Source organism: Suricata suricatta, chromosome 3, assembly GCF_006229205.1.
Source record: "Suricata suricatta isolate VVHF042 chromosome 3, meerkat_22Aug2017_6uvM2_HiC, whole genome shotgun sequence".
NCBI lineage: Eukaryota > Metazoa > Chordata > Mammalia > Carnivora > Herpestidae > Suricata > Suricata suricatta.
This window is the reverse complement of record NC_043702.1, coordinates 58,702,132-58,722,326: the sequence shown is the minus strand read 5'-3', so window position 1 is coordinate 58,722,326 and position 20,195 is coordinate 58,702,132. Positions and strand designations below refer to the sequence as shown.

Below are 20,195 nucleotides of genomic sequence, written 5' to 3'. Positions count from 1 at the left end.
CCCTGTGTTGGGCTCTGTACTGACAGGCAGAACCTGGAGCCTGCTTCAGATTCTGTGTGTGTCTCTCTCTCTCTGCTCCTCCCCCACTCACTTTGTGTCTCTCAAAAATAAATAAATGTTAAAAAAATTTATAAAAAAGAACAAGGGGATTTTGTGAGTTTCAATCCACTAGGTTCTAAGCTACCATACTACTTGTAAGATGGTAAGGCTCAAATGGTAAGAAGGAAATAAAGAATGGTTATTATAAATTATAAATTTTTGTAAGTTATTATAAATTGTAAATTTGTATCATTTGGAACACTTTTAATCAAAGTTTACCATTCTGTAATTTTTTCCTTTCCTTTTAGAAGTAATTTTCTTTCGCCAAATAAATTTTTTTAATGGTAAAAGTAACAGTGAAGAGAAGTTAAATTGCCTGGGATCCTCTAAGCAAATTTCTGGCGCCCCACCTGCTTAGATCATTGAGCCCTACAGGATTGCAAGAGGCACACATGATAAACCCTGAAAGAAATAAGAGAAAACAGAATCTTAAGAATGAAGAGTCAAGAGAGCAGAAATATGGAAAATACATATTTCCATGGGCAAGTCACAGAAAAGATGTGGTGACTTTACTCACAGAAGTGTGTACACACTTGGTGGCTGCTTGGTGGCCCATGCCCATTTCCATATAGGAATCACAACCCATACGTCAGGAGGCTTGCCCTTTGATACTAATAGAATCATTAAACCTCACGGAAGGAGAATTAGCAACATTCTCAACCACCAAAGGGCACCCTCTGAACCATTTCTCATACATCCAGGCATTTGTGGCATTAGGTGGACAATAGAATATGCAAACTAGCCTATTGAATGCCTTTTTTTCATTACCATTTCCCAGAAGCTGATTCTAAACGTGTTTTAGGGTCTCAGACCCATTCTGCCTTCATTCTTCTGGTGTGCCCCATTCGTCCTTTGATCCCAGTCAGGAAAGATAAACAGTGATGTCGTGTTTTTCCTGGATCTCCCTTCTTCTCATCGTAGTTTTGTTAGGGGGGTAGATCCAAAGTAGGTACCTGGAAAAATGCCCTTTAAATTCAGTAGCTCAGTGGTCACTAAATCATCTTTATTCTCTTGAGAAGAAAAGAATAGGTAATGGATAGGAGGTGTGGGCCGCAAAACAAATGGTGTCACCAGACTTCAGTTACATAGGAATCTTGCTATCCTCTGCAGAGAAGCATCCCACCAGGGATTTAATTTTCAAGGAAATGGCATAACCTCTGTGCAGGATTCACTTTTTCCTTATAAAACAAAATTGTAAACTTAACACATAAAGTTTTTTTAAGTTTATTTATTTATTTAGAGAGAGAGAGACAGAGAGAAAGAGTGGGACAGGGCCAGAGAGAGGGAGAGAGAATCCCAAGCAGGCTCTGCACTGTCAGTGCAGAGCCCAATGTGGGGCTCGAATTCATGAACCGTGAGATCATGACCTGAGCTGAAATCAAGAGTCAGACACTTAACTGACTGAGCCACGCAGGTGCTCCTCAGTGCTCACTTTTGCATAGGCTTTAGGTAAATGGATTCTGGTTTATCTAGAATCTTGTACATATGGGACTAGAGTCCCTGTCAGCACAGAGCTCTATGTGCGACTCAAACTCACGAACCACAGGATGGTGACCTGAGCCAAAGTCAGATGCTTTACTGACTGAACCACCCAGGCACCCCAACACATAATGTTTTTGATGGAACTGACTAAATGTGTCCTGTCATGTATGGTTTTAGTGACTTGAAGATCTTTTATTTCTTTTTCTACTCAGCAACCTTAAGGAAATAGATAAAAACAAACAAGAAGGTATCAGAATATTCACTGTTGCTTTGTTAATGATAGAAAAAGAATAGAAACAGGAACATCCATAGATACAGGACTAAGTAAATTATGTTACATTCTTAAAATACAATATTAGCCATTAAGAAGAATAAACCAGATGCACCTGTGTTGATATGAAAAGATCTCCAAGATATATTATTAAAATTTTTTAATGTTTGTTTATTTTTGAGACAGAGCACAAACAGGGGAGGGGCAGACACACACACACACACACACACACACACACAGAATTGGAAGCAGGCTCCAGGCTCTGAACTGTCAGCATAGAACCCAATGCAGTGCACTCATTATCTGTGAGATCATGACTTGAGCTAAAGTCAGACATTTAATCGACTGAGCCACCAAGGTGCCCCATCTCCAAGATATATTATTAAGGGAAAAAAGCAAGTTGCAGATGCAGAACAAATATGTATAGTAAGAAGCCATTTATACTTTAAATATTCCCTTTCTCTGTCTCCCCTTACACACATACACACATGCTTGTATAGGCATAGAAATTTTCTGGAAGGATACTCGAGAAAGTGATAATAGATGTTGCCTTTGAGTAGTGGAACTGGAGTGGGGGAAATTTTCATCTTATGCCCTTGGTTCTGTACGAAGGTTTTCTCATTTTGTATACAATTGCTTTTATAATAATACTTTTAAAATTGGTTAACTCTTAAAATTAAATGATAACCTTTGTTCCTGTTGATGTGTAGCTTCTCCTAGGTGTTTTCGTCTTTCTGCTTCCTTGGGCTCCACTTTCTCTCCGAGCACTTGTCATGCCCATACATGTTTATTCTGGACTCCTCATCTTTGGAACAGTGATTGCAACAGTACTTATGGGAGTGACTGAGAAATTGTTCTTTGCCTTGTAAGTTATATAGTTTTCCTAATTGCAATATTTAAGCTATAAGATGTTAAGTACTTATTCATTGGAGGAAAATGTAACAAAATTTTAATATTAAAAATAGAAAATGTAAACATTTATTTTTTAACAAATGTATTATACATGTAGTATAGGATTAATAATGCTTGGAGGAAGGACCAAAATGTTAAAAAAGGTATACTACTCTTACAACTATTGAAGTTACACATGCCGTTTTATATGCATGTCTTATATGAATTATAATTATGGAGTATATACAGTTTTGTATCATCCATTCTTCATTTTTAAGTGCTACTGGTATTCCAGGTGCTATTTTATTTTTATACTTATAATTTTTAATAGTGCCATACTATTTCATTGAGTTATCTTAGCATAACTTAAATTTCTTATCAAACATTAAGGAAATTTACATAGAAGCTCTTTACCACTGGGTATTTTTTAAGCAGATAAATGCAAGACTGTTTGACACGCTGCTGCATCACCCTATTTGTAATTGGACATACTCTCTCTTTTTTGTAGGAGTGGTTCTAAGTACAGTACGTTCCCACCGGAAGGTGTTTTCACAAATACCCTTGGCCTTCTGATTGTGGTATTTGGGGCTCTCATTTTTTGGATAGTCACTAGACCACAGTGGCAGCGTCCTAAGGAACCAAATTCCATCTTTCTTCAGCCAAATGGAGGTGCTCAAGAGGGAGTGGAAGGCTCAGCAATAAACTTTAACAACGTGGACAAATCAGATTCAGAATTAAACAGTGAATCGACGGCAAGGAAAAGAAACTTCATCATTGATGAGGCTGGACAGAGATCCACCATGTAAAATGTTATAGAGATGTGACCATATCACTTCACCTTTACAAACTAGCTCTACAGTGTGTAGCTTCTTTATCTAGCCCCAAGATGAATGGGCCACAGAGCCAATATTTATTTTAATCATAAAGTAGGATTCCTTGGAAGAGTTTGTATTGATTGGGGCCTATGAACTTCTCTAAATTGGAAAGAAGATGATCAGTGTAAATAATAGTAGATATAAATTGTGGTTATGTTACCTCTTTCTTGTTGAGGACCAAAACATTTAGCACAGTGCCTTGCATAAAACAGTTGGTCAACATGTGTCTCTCAAAAACAAACAAGCAAAAAATAAAAATGTGTCTCTCGGTTGGTAAATTTCATCAATTTAGGCATCTCTGGCCTCTTGTCACGCAGTCATTTCCTGTTAATTCTGGAATTCCAGTCCTAACATTTTAGAATTATGAATGGGGCAGGGTTTATGCTACACAGATAACATGAGTAGAGTACAGACAAAGAATTTATGAATTTTTGGGAGCAGAGCCTCGTTGGCTCTCCACAACTACCTTGGGCTCAGATTGGCCCTAGAGACCAAGGTTATGTTAGAACATTTTGGGGCAGTGACTGAGCAAACGTAGCGAAAGAAATCTTCTCTTGTCAGACCTGGAAGTTTTTCTAAAACTCCACGTCATCCCAAGCTTTCCCTGGAGTTTGGTGTACTTTATAACCCCAGATTCCAAACCTAATTAGAATGGAATATGCCTGAAACCTTATGTAGCAGAAACTGCTCCACAAACTTCAAAGGGCATTTTCCCCTCAGTTTCTTTTTTCATTTTAGAGAATATTTACATGGCACTTACTACAGGCCAGACACTATTCTAAGCACTTTATAAATATTAACTCATTCGGTCCTTAAACTTTACTTGGTAGGTACTATTATTATGTCCATTTTACAGTTAGGAGATCTGAGGTTATTTTACAGATAACCCCAGAGAGGTTAGTAACTTGCCTCACAGTCACACAGGTCATCAGTGAAAGAACTGAGATTTGTCACTTGGCTGTCTGAGTCCTTAGTCCATGACCCTAACCACTCCACTATGTTGTGTTTTCTATTTTATACTAGTTTGTACACTGCTGGAGTGCAGTGAGTTGTGAAAGTTTAACTTCTGGCTCTCTTTTCCAAGGCAGATCCTCAAATAGCCAAGGAAAGAGGCCCACGCATGCCTGGATCATGGCACCCTGACTCAGCCAACAAGCCATGGCCTCCCTCAATGCCCCTTTGATCTTAAAATTGTGTCTTGATGACAAAGAAAGATTAGGAAAAGGGTATCTGCAACCTTAAAGATTAATCAATTACAATTTTTGTTCTTCAGGATTTTAGTTGCTGTGAATAGCTTTGGGTTTGGAGATAGGAGAGACTCATCTCACGGTCTGCCCTTCCTGGCTGCTTAGAGCTAAGGTCCTTCCTGATTGGGTGGAATTTCAGGGGATATCTAGAGCTTTGAGTTTGCTGTAGTGAATTGCGACTTAGAGATGACATCTTTTGTGCATGGAAATCGCGGTCTTGACCCTGGCTGCTTTAAATTAAAACCTAAAGTAGTGCCTTTGCTGAAGGGATGCTTTGCATTTTGGGGTTGATTTTTGGTTTCCCTGCACTTTTAAACTGGGGCATGTTAATGTGGGTTTATAGTTTATACTAAATACAGTTTATACCAAATGTACTTTTTTTTACGGTAGGCTCACTGCCCATAATGGAGCCCAACGTGGGGCTTGAACTCACAATCCTGAGATAGAGACCTGAGCTGAGATCAAGAGTCAGACACTTAACCAACCAAGCCACTTAGGCACCCCTACACCAAATACGCTTTATTTTCTGGTGCTTCGTGGAGTTCCTTTCAAGTTAAGTGGTTATTACCTCCATAGACTGAGTATGAGCTTCTCTCCATCAGACTCCTTAAGCTTCATGCCTAACCATTCAGGATCCCCTAGCAAAATACTGTTTTCTTCTTACTTAATTCTGTTTCCAAATTTGGTAATGATTTCTTAAGTATCCGCAGTGCCCAGCCCAATGCCTGGCACATAGTGGACACAATTAAATTCAATATGGGCAGAGCATGCTACAAATTTTGGTGTTAAGTGAAAGGAGTAATCGCGTTGTCACATACAAACATATTTTTGATAAATGGATGTTTCATTACATGGAGGTGTCCCAAATTCTGGGAGTTTGAGGAGGGGATAGGGGTCAGCGACAGTTCCAATGACTGAAGCTGCCATTCCATTTTATGTAGGCCAAGGAAGAGGTTACTGGTGAAAAGTTAATTATGGATTTGGCACGAGAATATTCTGTTCCATTGCGAAGGCTCTGAGCACCCATCATCTCAGCCCTTTATTTTTTCTCTCTTGTGGGCTAATGTGAGGGCAATCTTACAGATATTATAAGAACTTCTTTCTTTTTCAACCTTTATGAAAACAATGCATAGTAAAATATATCTATCTAGAAAAGCTTTCTGAGACTCTTCTTTTAATGGGATTTTTATTCTAATGGTAATTGTACCTTTATCTTTCAAAAGCTGGTATTTCCTACCTAAAGCCATCTCTCCCCAAAATATCTCATTAAAAAGTCCACAAAAAGAAAAGGGGAGAAGAAAGCCTTAGGTATCATTTCCAAAACAGTGATTGAAATCTTCCTAAATAATTATAGCTTGTATCATATGCAGAGATAGTCTGGCTTGGCTTACCCCATAATCTAATTTCAGGAAAAAAAAAAAAAAAAGAAAGCTTTTATTTTAGCACTCATCTAAATCAACACTAAAGCCTTTTCTCCGGATGGGTTTTATTGAGAAACTCAAAGGAATATACTTTTTGAATTAATGTTCTCAGATGCCTACAGCTTCCTGTGCTGCTTGTGTCGGACTGATTTCACCCTCTGAATACTTCCCTTCCCATTCCTGGTGTGGTTTCATTTAAGCTGTGCTGGTTAGAAACAGCATCTCAGACCTTACAATCAAATGACAAAGAAGGCAATTGCACTTTTTAAGGGATACTGACAAGTGGTTCCTGTTTTCTAAAGGACAAAATAAAGAGACTGTCTTGTTTTTAATTAGGCTCTTTTCCCTGCTGAGTTGAAAATTGCAGTGCAATACCGGTTGACCACAACGCCAGATCTAAAAGCTCAAAGAAAGAAGTAAAGCGTTATGCTAATTTCATTTCATTCATCTATCAAATATGATAGGATTTTTATCTTGTTATGTCCTTCTTGAGATAACTCTGACAGAAAACTGTTAACTGCTATGTCTTAGAGGTGCACATAGGAAAGTCCAGAAAAAAGAAAACTATTATTCTTTATCCCTTAGAAGATCCCTGAACATTTTTAAGTGGAAAAGATTACTATGTTTAAATTTGCCTTTTTATGGAAAAATATTAAATAGCCTGAATATTTTAAATTTTGTAGAAAAAACATGCATCTATTTTTTCTTAACTTGTTTTTATATAGTAATAAAAGTTAACTTGGAATCGATTTGTGTGTTATCCATTTGTCCAGGCTGGATGGTGTAGGCATTGTTCTGCAAGTTTCTGTCCTATGGTTGTTTATTTTGTGAAAAACAATTTTTAAGTTTCTTTATTGAAAATGCTGTCAGCGTACCACACCTTTTCCATTGCTGGAAGGATCAGAGGATTGTTTCAAAACTGCCAGTGTATCCTCCTCAACACAGGATTTGAACTGGAGCCATACTCGTAGTGAGGAAGGGAGCCAGGGGTGTAGGCAACCAAAGCAGACGCAGTGTATGTTGAAAAAGCATGGACCGAGAGCCTATTAAAAGAACCAATTACAGAACTCTGTGGATATAGTAACTCGTCCTTGAGAAAGTATATAACTCATTATGGATGAATTGTTGACTTTTTTTCCCAAATAAGAAAAAAGAATTTGCTGCATCTAACTAACCAATATTCCTCCAATCTTTTTTTTTAACACTCCCCCAATCTTAATCACTCATTTATCCTTTTTGTCTCCTGAGAAATATTAATCATATTTCATATTGTGTTGCTATAATAACACTATAACATTATATATGCTGTTATTATATTATATAATGTTATATATTGTATATATATGCAGTAGAGCTATAATATTGGGTGTGAATTGAATTTTTATGTTCCATCATATTTTGTCACCGATTTGTATTATTAATTTCAGGGGACTCTATATTATTTCAAATTGCTCTTAATTAGCTAATACTTTTAATACTTTATAAATATATGGCTCAAATACATTAACATGTAGTTTTACATATATTAGCTCATTTAATTTAATTTGTAGTTGTACTGGACAATTACATTGTCCGCTATGCCCAGCCTTGCAAATGCAGGTGTGTTTTTTGGATAACATACCACCCGCATTTCCTCAGCCACAGCTAAATGGATGCTAGTGGGAGAAAACACATCACCCATATGTAGACTTTCCACAGCTCACCAACACACTATGAAGTGGTCTGGTATGAAATGAATATGTCCTCTTTCATTTCCTTTCAGATTGAGGAATGAGGATTTCAGAGGATTTGGATTCTTTCCTTTCCAAGAATTTGAATTGGAAAATACTTCAAAAATAAGTCAGAGAGAACAGAAGTCAAGGAATGCCTGGATACAGGAGCATGAGGAAATCTAGACCAGGGATCAGGAAATTGTCTGTAAAAAGCCAAATAGGTTTTATGGACCATATGCTTTCTGTGGCAAATACTCAACTAATATCATTGTAGTCGAAAGAGACCACAGATAATAGTACATGAATGAGTATGACTAGATTCCAATAAAGCTTTATTTACAAAAAACAGTGGCAGGCCACATTTATCCCACAGGCCAAAGTTTGCTAATTCCTGGTCTAGACCATGAGGTAGGGCCATGATAGTTCATGACAGGCTAAAATGATAAGAAATCAAGAACTATGTGGTAAAGAGAAAATACTGATCATAGAGAGGAAGGACTAGCAGGCCATAATAGGAAATACAAGTTGTCAGTGGAGTAGCCTTGGGGAGGGTGGCCAACTCAAATTAATGGCAGGTACTAGAGTAAAGAGCCATGAAATCCTGCTGAGTGTTCATCAAAGTTGCTATGGATTCAGTTCCAGTTCCCTTGGAGACTGTTCCTCGGAGTCATGGGAAAGCTCAGTCTCTTTTTTGACACTAAATTAAATTTGGTGAGTTAAATACCACTAATCCTGCTTTACAAACAAGGAAACTTAGATTCAGAAAGGTTAGGTATTTGCCCAAGACACCCCACTGGTGAGCAGTAGTCAGAGTATACACATAGGTCTTTGGACCCTTAAATTTAGAATGGATTTCACTATACCCTCAAATCAACACTTCTGGGCACTTCAAAAGTTGCTACCTAACAAAGCTCTGTAATCTAGAAAATAAAGGCTGATACTGTAAGGTAAAACCACCTATTCATTTACAAAGTTTATGTGTCTTTAATAAGGCAGAGTGAATCATGCCATCATGGTAGATAATCTCCAAAGATGACCACCATCTTCTTTTCATATGCACACACTGCTCCTTATACCAGGAGATAAGTCTACTTCCTCTTCCCTTGAATCTGGGCTGGCCTTTTGGCTTCCTTTAACCAACAATGGAATGTAGAAGTGACATTCTGAGAATCTGAGCCCATGCCTTAAGAGAACTCATGTTCTATTTCCTCCGTTGGAACCCACCCAGTATGCTGTTGAGGGAGTCTGAAGTAGTCCACCTGAAGTCCACCCAAAAGAGACCCTAGAGAATAAGAAGTCATCTTAGATGTTCCAGCCCCAGATGAGTTCAGATGCATGAGAATCCAAATAGATGAGCAGAACTACTCAACTGAGTTCCGGTCAACTCACAGAATCATGAGAAATAATGAATTAGCCTTATTGAAGCCACTGTTTGGGGTGGGGAGGGGTGGGTGTTATGCAGTGATGCACACTTATTTTAGAAATCTAATTGGGTGTAGACTAAATCCAATAGGGAAGTATTTTCTAGAATGTGTTCTGTAGGGTTTATTGCATTTTCCTTAAGGGTTGTGTTTATTTTGTTTTGCTGAAAAAAGAAGTTTGGGAAACACAGAATTAAAGTTAAACAGGTTTTTTTTTTAAGGTGGGACTTTGCAGATCTTTCCCTCAACATCTTATGAATTTTCAATCCTACAGAAAACTGGAAAGAATTACGGAATAAACATTCACATACCTACCACCAAGAGTCTATAATTAGCAATTTGCTATGTTTGCTTTATCACATTTCTATCTATTCATCCCTTTCTTCATCAAATACCCCATCTTAAATTTTTATACATTTAAAATGTTACAAACATCAGTAAATTGGCATGGGTAGACATTCTTAGTTTGTTCTATCATAGAGGGAAAACATTCAATATTTTATCATTAACTATGTCATATGTCCTTTCATCAAGTTGAGAAATTTTCATTTGCTGAGGTTTTTTTTTAAAGCTATGAATTAAATAGTTAAACTTTGTCAAAGGATTTTTCTGCATCTACTGAAATAATCATTGTTTTTCTCCTTAAGTCTGTTACTATAGTGAAATACACTGATTGGTTTATGAATATTTAGCCAATTTTTTACTCTCTTCAAATGTGTTACACCTACATATGTTATAAACCTATAACAGAGTTAAAAGTTTTGCTTTATATAATCATATGTGCTTTAAAGAAATAAAGAAGTACTGTACCCATGTTGCTCAGGCTATATTTCAAATTTAGAAAGTCTTCTTACCAAAACAATGAAAAAAAAGGAAAAAAAGAAATGAAGAAATAAAAAATATATATATAGCCCTTGGGGCACCTAGGTGGCTCAGTTGGTTAAGCATTCAACTTCGGCTCAGGTCATGATCTCACGGTTTGTTGGTTCAAGCCCCTCATCAGGCTCTGTGCTGACCACTCAGAGCCTGGAGCCTGCTTCGGATTCTGTGTCTCCCTCTCTTTCTGCCCCTCTCCTGATCACATTGTCTCTCTGTCTCTCAAAAATAAATAAATGTTAAAAAAAATTTTTTTAATATACCTTGAGAAAATTACCCACACACTTGTCATTTCCAGTGTTCATCACCCTTCCTGAAGTCTCCATTTCCAACTGGCATCATTTACCCTCCTGCTAAAGAACTTCCCTTACTATTTATTTTGTGCAGGTCTGCTGATGATAGTCTTCTTGTTTTTATTTTTCTAAAAATATTCATATAATTTTTATTTTTGAAGAATATAGTCACTAGATATAAAATTCTGGGTTGGCAGACATTTTGTTTCAGCACTCTAAAGATGGCTTTCTGATGTGTTCTGGTCTCAATTTATGATGTTAAAACAATAGTCCTTGTGTTATTTTTCCCTTGTATATAATCTGGTTATTGTTCCTGGCTGCTTTCAAGATTTTCTCTTCATTTCTGGTTTTCAGCAGTTTAATTCTGATAGATCTGGGTTTAAGTTTTTTTTTTTTTTTTTACTTAAAAATTTTTTTAAATGTTTATTTTTGAGAGACAGAGACAGAATGAGAGTGGGGGAGGGGCAGAGGGAGAGGGAGACACAGAATCAGAAGCTGCCTCTAGGCTCTGGGCTGTCAGCACAAGTTCCATGTGAGCTTGAAGTCATGAACCATGACCCGAGCTGAAATTGGCTGCTTAACCAACTGAGCCACCCAGGCTCCCCTAGGCTTTTTAAAAAAATCATAGAGTTTATTGAGTTTTTTGAATCTATAAATTAATGTCTTTTATCAAATTTGGGAAATTTTTATCTATTATGTCTTCAAATATTTTACTTTCCCATTCTCTCATCTCATTTTAGAATTCCACTTATTATGTGTTTGGGTTTTTGATATTGCTGCCAGGTCATTGAGGTTCTGTTAATTTTTAAAAACTATATGCATTTTTAAGTAAATGAAAACTCAAGTCATTTTACATTTGTATAGATATTATATATTCCTGCTCCTTTACTTTTAAAAGAACTTTTGATTTTCAAATAATTAGAGATTCACAAGAAGTTGCAACGATAGTACAGAGATGTCTTGTACATTCTTAATCCAGTTTGCACACCAATGGTTATATCTTACATAAGAATAATACAATATAAAAACAGACATTGGTACAATGTGTGTATATGGTTCTATGATAATTCATCATATGTAGACTTTTGAAACCACTACCACAATCAATATATAGAACCTTTTTTTACTTTATTTATTTATTTATTTATTTATAAGTAGTCTCCATGCCGAAAGTGGGGCTTGAACTCACAACCCTTAGATTAAGAGTTGTATGTTCTACTGACTGAGCCAGCCAGACATCTCATTCTGCAGACAGAATTCTTATATCACCACAAAGATCTCTCTCATGTTACTCCTTTATATTCACACCCATCACCTCTCCCCAACCCATACCATTTATACCCTTTTACTCTCCCCATTTATAGTATAGTTATCTTATATATTTCCTCTACCTATTAAGAATCACATTAAACAGTATTATAATGTTTGCTTCAACCATCACAAAAAATTTAGAAAACTCATTGAGGAGGAAATTTATATTTGCCCCATCTATTTATTCTTTCCATTGTTCTTAACTCCTGATTGATGTTCCAAGATTCCTTTTGGTTTAGAGAACTTCCTTTAGCTATCCTTTTATGGTACATATTCTGCCAAAAAAAAATCTCAAGTTATCCTTCATCCAAGAATGATTTTATTTCCTCTTCATTTCTGAAAGATATTTTCAGTGAATATTGAATTATGGATTGATATTTTCTCTTTTAGCACTTGAAAGATGTAATGCTGTTCCTTTTGGGCTCCATAATTTCTAATAACAAACCTATGATAATTTAAGTTGTTTTTCTTTTATTAAGAGGATGGGTTTTTTTGGTTGTTGTTGCTTTCAAGATTTTGTCTTTGTCTTTTTTCTTTGGATTTGATTGAGTTTGTTTATGATGTGTCTTGGTATGGATTTCTTTGTCCATTCATTGCAAGCATATTTTCATTTATATCCCTGAGCATAGTTATAATAGGTGCCTTGTAATCTTTGCCTATTAATAACACTGTCTGGATCATTTTGAGATGAGTTTCTATTGATTGCCCTTTTCTCTTGAATATAAACTACATTTAGTTATTTTTTTGTTTGTCTACCAATTTTTATTGTATGCTGGACATTGAGAATGGTTGAAAAGTCTGCAGTTTATGTTATAGTCCTCTAAAGAAAATTGACTTTTGTTTTAATAAGCAGTTACGTTGGTTAAGACTCAATCTGTACACTGTTTACCCTGAAGCAAGCAGCAGCTGAAACTCTGCTCTGTTCTTCCAGTTTTAGATTGGTTCCTTAGTCTGCTCTCTGCTATGTATGTATGTATATTTCAGGGTTAGCCAGAGATGTGAGTAGAGTTTTTGTGCAGAATTTAAGTCTATGCTTGGAGGCTCTCTTCTTTCCAGAACTCTCCCCTTGGATTCAAGTTGTTGTGGCCACCCTGAATTTAGTTCTCTTATTCTTCAAACCAGAAAACCTGATCTGGGTTTTAGAGGAGGTGCTGACTTTAGCAAGGCAGACAAGGCATGGTGATGTTTGGGTCTGTTTTACCAGATCCTGACCATCTTGTAATCTACTTTAGGACAGAGGTTGGTCCTAAGCTTAGCAGGGAATCGCCACTTAGGAAAAACCCTTCCTGATTCCTGTTTCTTTGCCTTTGCCCCTTCGCCCACCACCCCTTGGTCTGAGTGAAGCATGTCTCCTTAGAGCCTCAAAGAATCCTGTTCCTGCCACTAGCTCTTTTTATCAGATTGTATCTATTGCTCATTGTCTCTCCCTCCCTGATTTCTGTAAGTGTTGGGGAGTTGGGATTTGTACTCCCAGACTTACCGTAGGGACAGATAGGTATATGTTAAATGTTTATGAAAGGTTAATCAACAAGATAGGCAGACTATGATAGTAAGAGAGATGGTCAGTGGTGGATAAGAGAAACAAGCATGGGGCAGCAGAACTGGTGAGAGCTTCTATCCCTTTGTGGCTGGACAAGAGGGGTTGTTGATTGGCCCTAGGCTGAATTAAATCTCTCTTCCTGGCTCACTCACTGGCATTTTAAAAAAATCTCTTCACTACTTAGTTTCTCAGTGCCCTAAACTTACTATTTTTGTCGTATCAAAAATAAGCATTAATGGGGCACCTGGGTAGCTGAGTTGGTTAAGTGTCCAGCTTCAGCTCAGGTCATGATCTCATGGTTCATGGGTTCTAGCCCTGTGTTGGGCTCTGTGCTGACAGCTAGCTCAGAGCCTGGAGCCTGCTTCGGATTCTGTATCTCCCTCTCTCTCTGACCCTCCCATGCTCGTGCTGTCTCTCTCTGTCTCTCAAAAATAAATCGAAAAACATTAAAAATAAAAAAAAATAAGCATTAATGTGCATGGCAAGATGGAGACTGGAGAGGGCACTTCTAATATGAAGGAATTTTCTTGGAACCACATGGAGAGCTTGATATGTGTCCACAGTGGACTAGTGTCTGTCTCCACCTGGAAAATGTAAAGGGTGGAGAGACAGGCCAGCTACCTGTTCAAATGGTGAGGACAGAGAGGCCACTGCTCACTGCAAGAGGTCTGCATCTCCAGAGGCTGTTGGGCAAAAAGTTCATCTCCAGTCCATAAGGCACTTACTCTGTCTTTAGGTAGCACCTAGAAATCGGGTGATATCTATGACATTTATCCTTTAAGAGGGTCTTCTGCCTTTTTAGGTAGCCTTCTTATAGAAGATCTAAGATGGCTTCTGGCTGTGTGCCTCCCTTGGGTCCATATCTCTTCTTATAGAGATGTGGACTTTCTTCCATGATAATCTGCATATATGGCTATATGGTTCTCACTGGGAAAGAGTAGGATAATGGGTATTTTAAATATCTTTCTTTTTGGGGCACCTGGGTGTCTCAGTCTAAGCGACTGACTTCAGCTCAGATTATGATCTCACAGTTCATGGACTCCAGCCCCCCTCAGGCTCTGTGCTGACAGCTCAAAGCCTAGAGTCTGCTTTAGATTTTGTGTCTCTGTCTCCCTCTGCCTCTCCCCCATTTATGCACGATTGCTCTCTCTCTCTCTCAAAAATAAATAAACATTAAATTTTTTTTTAATATCTTTTTGTTTATCTGTATTTCCCACAATCAACATGTATTACTTCTATACTAAGAAAAACATCACAAATATTTAAAAATATGCATTATCAGAAATCCATCTGCCCAGTTGACATCATCCAAATCTTTGTCTAATTTAACAAGAAATAAAAGACAATATTTTTAAAACCAAAATAAATGCTTTCTCAACACCAGGGAAAAGGAACCAAAGCATCTGCCAAGAGCACAACTTGGTCAGACACCAAACTGGCCTGAGGAACCACTTGCTTTGCAGCACTGATTATCCTCGGGTCCCATCACAAAGATAATGTAAATTACTGGAAGCTGGCCAGTATTGAATCATCTGAACCTGATAAAACAGAAAGATCTGGATTCTTGTAAGAACTCTGTCATGGTCCACGACTGTGACCTTGGACAAGCCACTTGGTCTCTCCATCATTTGCAAAAACAGCCTTTATTTTTCACTCACCAATGATTTATGGAGGCGTTCCTGTGTGCATAGGCATTACTCATAGGCACTGCCCTAGGCTCAAGCTAGAATGCTATGAATCCATGTTATTTTATAGACTTGCCCTCAATTTAATTTATACCATCATTATCATGCTTCAGCACAGAGTTATCCAGAATTTTCAAAACTTAAGAGTGGGGCAGAGGGGCACCTGGGTGGCTCAGTCAGTTAAGCATCTGGTTTCGGCTCAGGTCATCACCTCACGGTTTGTGGGTTCGAGCCCCACATGGGCTCTGTGCTGGCAGCTAGCTCAGAGCCTGGAGCCTGCTTCAGATTGTGTCTCCCTCTCTCTCTGACCCTCCCCTGCTCCCGCTGTCTCTGTCTCTCAAAAATAAATAAAAAATATTAAAAAATTAAAAAAAAAGAGTGGGGCAGAACTTTTGTAATCTAAGCACTGAGAGTTCCAGGAAGAGGAGACAATTAGTGTGGGCTTTTTAAGGGTGACAAAAGAGTCAAGACTGGGGTAAGGGATAAACTGAATGAAAAGTTAGAGATGGACCAGATAATACACTTGGCCTAGAACAACTTGGGGGAAGGGGGCAAAAGAGAGAACCCCTGAGAAGAATTAATGGGGAAAATTACAGATCATGGTAGTAAATTCCCAAGCCTAATAGTCTTATTCTTCCTCAATGTACAATTCATTATTCTTTTCAGGCGAGAACAATCTGAACCAAACAATGTTCCTGTGTTTTCTATTATTGCGAGAGAGAGAGAGATTAAATCAAATATCTTTGTCCTTGAATATTTAATATCAGACATAATGGTAAGATCATAGGATTTGACAAATATAGGGAACATGGGCTCAAATCAATAGACTGCTGTTTTGTTCCAGAAACTCTGCACACATGGACCAATGGAATAGAATAGAGAGCCCAGAACTGGACCCACAAGTATATGGCCAATTAATCTTTGACAAAGCAGGAAAGAGTGTCCAACGGAAAAAGGACAGCCTCTTCAACAGGTGGTGTTGGGAGAGCTGGACAGCAACATGTAGAAAAATGAAATTAGACCACTTTCTTACACGATTCACAAAAATAAACTCAAAATGGATAAAGGATCTGAATGTGAGACAGGAAACCAGAAAATCTCCACAGAATAAACATGACCATAAGGAATATAATAGTGTCAGAAAAAGTAATTTTTACACTTCTCAAAAGATATTTAGATACATTGCTAAACATAGCATTTTGGTTTGGTTTTGGTAGAGCATAATTTGCTTGATTTTCTGCATTGTACAACATGTTTACCAAGAAAATTCAAAGGCCCACCAGTAGTAAACAACTAGAAAACAAAGTAGTTGAAAAATGCTCATGTAAAGACATGTACTCACACTCAGATGCAAACAGACACAGATAAATGTCATGTAAGAAAAAGAAATATGAGGTATTCAATAAGGAAAACTGATCGCTAATCAAAAATTTAACTAAGAGAACAAAATTTCCTTTGGGCAAAAGGTGGTGAACACATTCCTTCTTTGTGAGACTCCAAAGAGCCTGATGTCATGGAAAACAAACTAGCTGAAACAGTCATGTTATTTTAAAGAAACTCCACTGTGCTCAGTTGTCTTAGCCAAATATAAGGGTAGTAAAGCAAAAGTACATTGTACATCAAAGTAGAGAGTGGCTGATGGGAAAAATCAAAGTTAGATGCTATGAGGTCAGGATTGAAGATATTTCTGGCCACTATGACAGTTTGATTCATTAAATGAACACTAATAGCTAAATGAACTCATTTTTCATTGTATAAATAAGCAACAATGTTCCTTGATTCGTAATTACATGGTTCTTTTACTTGTGTTAAGTTAAGAAAGCTCAACTGAGATCATACTAATATTTACTCTTTGGAATCCAGAAGTATGCCATTTGAGGATTTTTGCAGCTATTACATGCATGGACAGGTGCTCTGTATATATACTAACATTACTGGAGTGTTTTGTGTGTGCAAAGGCCTGTAGAAAACTTCTACCCTTGCCTCTCTCTCCTTCACACATCTACATCATGGTTTTACTAAGTAAAATGTTATGGCATTATAATAGCTTATGGATTGTACATTATACATTATGTCATTAAATGTGTGAGGTACATTTTATGGACCCAAGCCTTATCACTTATTTGTTGTAAGATCTTCATCAAGTCAGTTTCTGAATTTCAGCTTCTACTTCTGTAAACTGGAGCTAAGAATGCTTTTTAATTGGTGGTTTTATACCGTTTCTCAAAGTTTTTGACACTCTTCCCATTGAAAGGTGGAGTTCAATTCCGCTCCCTTAAATATGTGCCAGACTCGGTGACTCATGTGTAAAGAATGGAATGTGGCAGAAATAATGCCATGTGACTTCTGAGACGAAATTTCTCCTGGCTCTCTTCTTTGTAATGATTGCTCTTGGAAGCCAACCCCTTCACCATTTGGTAAAAAAGCCAAGCCACTGCAAGGAGAGGTCATGCACAGGTATTCTAACGGTTCCAGATGAACTTGTAGATGACAACCAACACCAGCTAACAGACATGTGAGTGAGTTTTCAGACTATTCTAGCCCCCACTCTTTGAGCCACCCCCGCTGACACCGAGCACAGCAGAGATAAACTGTCTCCTCCAAGTTCTTCCAAAATGATTAATGACCAAGTAGATATTATTATGGTTTTAAGCCATTAAGTTTTTGGGTGGTTTGTTATGCAGCAACAAATAATTGAACAGATTTTGGTAATGTAACAAAACTGGAAACATGTGGCAATGACTTCAGAACTGGGCAGAAGGCAGAATTTGGGAAGGTCTTCAAGAAACTGTTAGTGGAAGTTCCATGGTTTCTGAAGATGTCATTGGTTAGTGTTGATAGGAAAGAGGAAAATGTTATGGGGAGCTGTCATATAGTGGTAGAAAGTTAAGCAACACTGTCATCTGTGGTAATTTGGAAAATAGAAAATATACAAATTAACTGAATGACCCAAGGAGACTTTCAGGGAGAGCCCTGAGGTGCTGCTTGGGTTTTCTAACAGACTATATAGTAAAACGCAAAGGGAGAGAGATAAGAAAGAACTGTTACATAGGTTCTGTAAAGAACTGTTACAGCCAGGAATTGCTGGATTCAAAAATAACAGCTCCAAGGGCACCTGGGTGGCTCAGTCTTTTAAGCATCAGACGTAGCTCAAGTCATGATCTCACAGCTCCTGGATTCAAGCCCCATGTCAGACTCTGTGCTGACAACTCAGAGGCTGGAGCCTGCTTCTGAGTCTGTGTCTCCCTCTCTCTCTCTGTGCTCCTCCCCAACTTGAGCTGTGTCTCTCAAATATAAATAAAAAATTAAAAATAAAATAACAGCTCCTCTTTCCTGGGCTCTTAAAATGGCAAAGGAAATGGCTTCCAGGAGAAGACCAAATTCAGTGTTATTAGGAAAACACAGTTGAAAGGCAAAGCCACCAATTGACTATAAAACTGGCAAGACCTCACAAAGATTTCAGGTGTTGCTTCGTCGACCTTTGAGAGCAGACGAAAGGCCTACAAACGGAAAGACAACAGCTTTGGAGAATCTAAGGTAGACAAGGGCTAAGCGACATTTATGGAAGTAGCTTTTGTGTGAGTTACTTACCCACTGATTGATAAGAAGCCTACACCGTTTTTTAAAGGAATTAAAATCAGCTTGGACTGAGAGGGACATTCAGACCGTTGGGTCCCCAGACTTCTTAGAGCAGAGAGCCACCTAAAGAACTTTTGGTGGTAAACCTGTGCTACTTTCAGTGAAGGAGGACTGGCTCCAAGGGTGGGACCGAGCGCAGTGGGCGGAGCCAAAAGCTACGTCCAGGAAGCGGGACTGAGGCAGCCTTGAACTGGCGCCCTGCGGCTCAGGTGTACATCAGAGCTGCTGTGTACCAGCGATGGCTGCATGCCTCCCATTTTTCTCTTTTTTGAACAGAAGTGTGCACAGTGCTTATCCCGGGCGTGTCCCACCGCTGTATATTAGATGTGGCTGGTAGATGCCTTGTCTCTTGATTCATGGGTCTTCAGATTGCCGGGAGCTTCGTACGGAGAACAGTACCCAAGGAGCCTCCACTTCTCCTGGACCTGATTTACGTGTCCAGATAGCACCCTCAAGCCTGAGTGTGAGACTACAGCAGGTGCAGTGGGGTCTGGGTACAGGGCGGTGGGATTGGATGGGGGGTGATGTGTATTTTGCATATAGGACAAAATGTAAATAATTTATATATAGTGGGTGAATTGTGATCATCTTGAAACATGTCCACAAATTATTTGAAATTCTTCCCGACAAAAAGTACAGCTTAATTCCCCCCTCTTTTGAACCATAGTTGGCCTCAGTGACTTGCTTCTAACAAATAGAATGCACTGTGTGACTTCTCAGACAGCATCACAAAATGAGAGACAGCTTTCACCTTGTTTTCTTTCTTCTTGGGATATTTGCCTTTGGAACCCAGCCACCATTCCGGTAGGAAGCCAAGCAGCCACATGGAAAGGGCGTGTGTTGGTGTCTGCCCCACCCCACCGAGGCCCTGGCTCACAGTCCGTATCAACAAGTCGGCTCTGAGTAAGCCAGTTTGAGACAGCCCCACGCACCAGTCTCAAGCCACCCCCGATGATGGTGTAGAAACGGTCCTTGCTCAGAGCTGCCCAAATTACAAATTCACAAGAAAAATAAATGCAGTCATTGTTTTAGGGCACTGGCAGCTTGGGGTGGTTTGTTATGTAGTGGCAGATACTCTGGGGTCTTTGCAGATGTATGTAAGGATTATTTTTTTTTTTTAAGAGAGAGAGAGTGCAAGCAGGGGAGGGGGCACAGGGGTGGAAAGAGCTAGAGAGAGAGAGAGAGAAAAAGAGAGAGCAAATGTTAAGCAGGCTCCACACTCAGTGTAGAGCCCAAAACAGGGCTGGATCCCACACCCTGGGATCATGACATGAGCTGAAACCAAGAGTCAGACCTCAACTGCAACTGACTAGGCCACCCAGGTACCCCATAAGGATTTTGAGGAAATCATCCTGGATTACACAGATGATCCCTAAATCCTAATTAGTGTTCTGAGAAGAGAGGAAAACAGAGCAGAAGCCCATGTGAAGAT

At 38.5% G+C, this 20,195-nt stretch overlaps 1 protein-coding gene across 2 annotated transcripts in view; it reads left to right on the top strand.

Annotated features, from left to right (window-relative positions):
* LOC115287719 (cytochrome b reductase 1) overlaps positions 1-7,035 on the top strand; it is a 34,913-nt gene extending 27,878 nt beyond the window's left edge. For both annotated transcript variants that reach the window (XM_029934389.1, XM_029934390.1), the window contains exons 3-4: positions 2,563-2,717; positions 3,252-7,035. In XM_029934389.1, the coding sequence (XP_029790249.1) occupies positions 2,563-2,717; positions 3,252-3,549 (453 nt within the window). In that variant the 3' untranslated portion in view covers positions 3,550-7,035. The remainder of the gene's footprint in view (positions 1-2,562; positions 2,718-3,251) is intronic.
* The last annotated feature ends 13,160 nt before the right edge of the window (positions 7,036-20,195 follow it).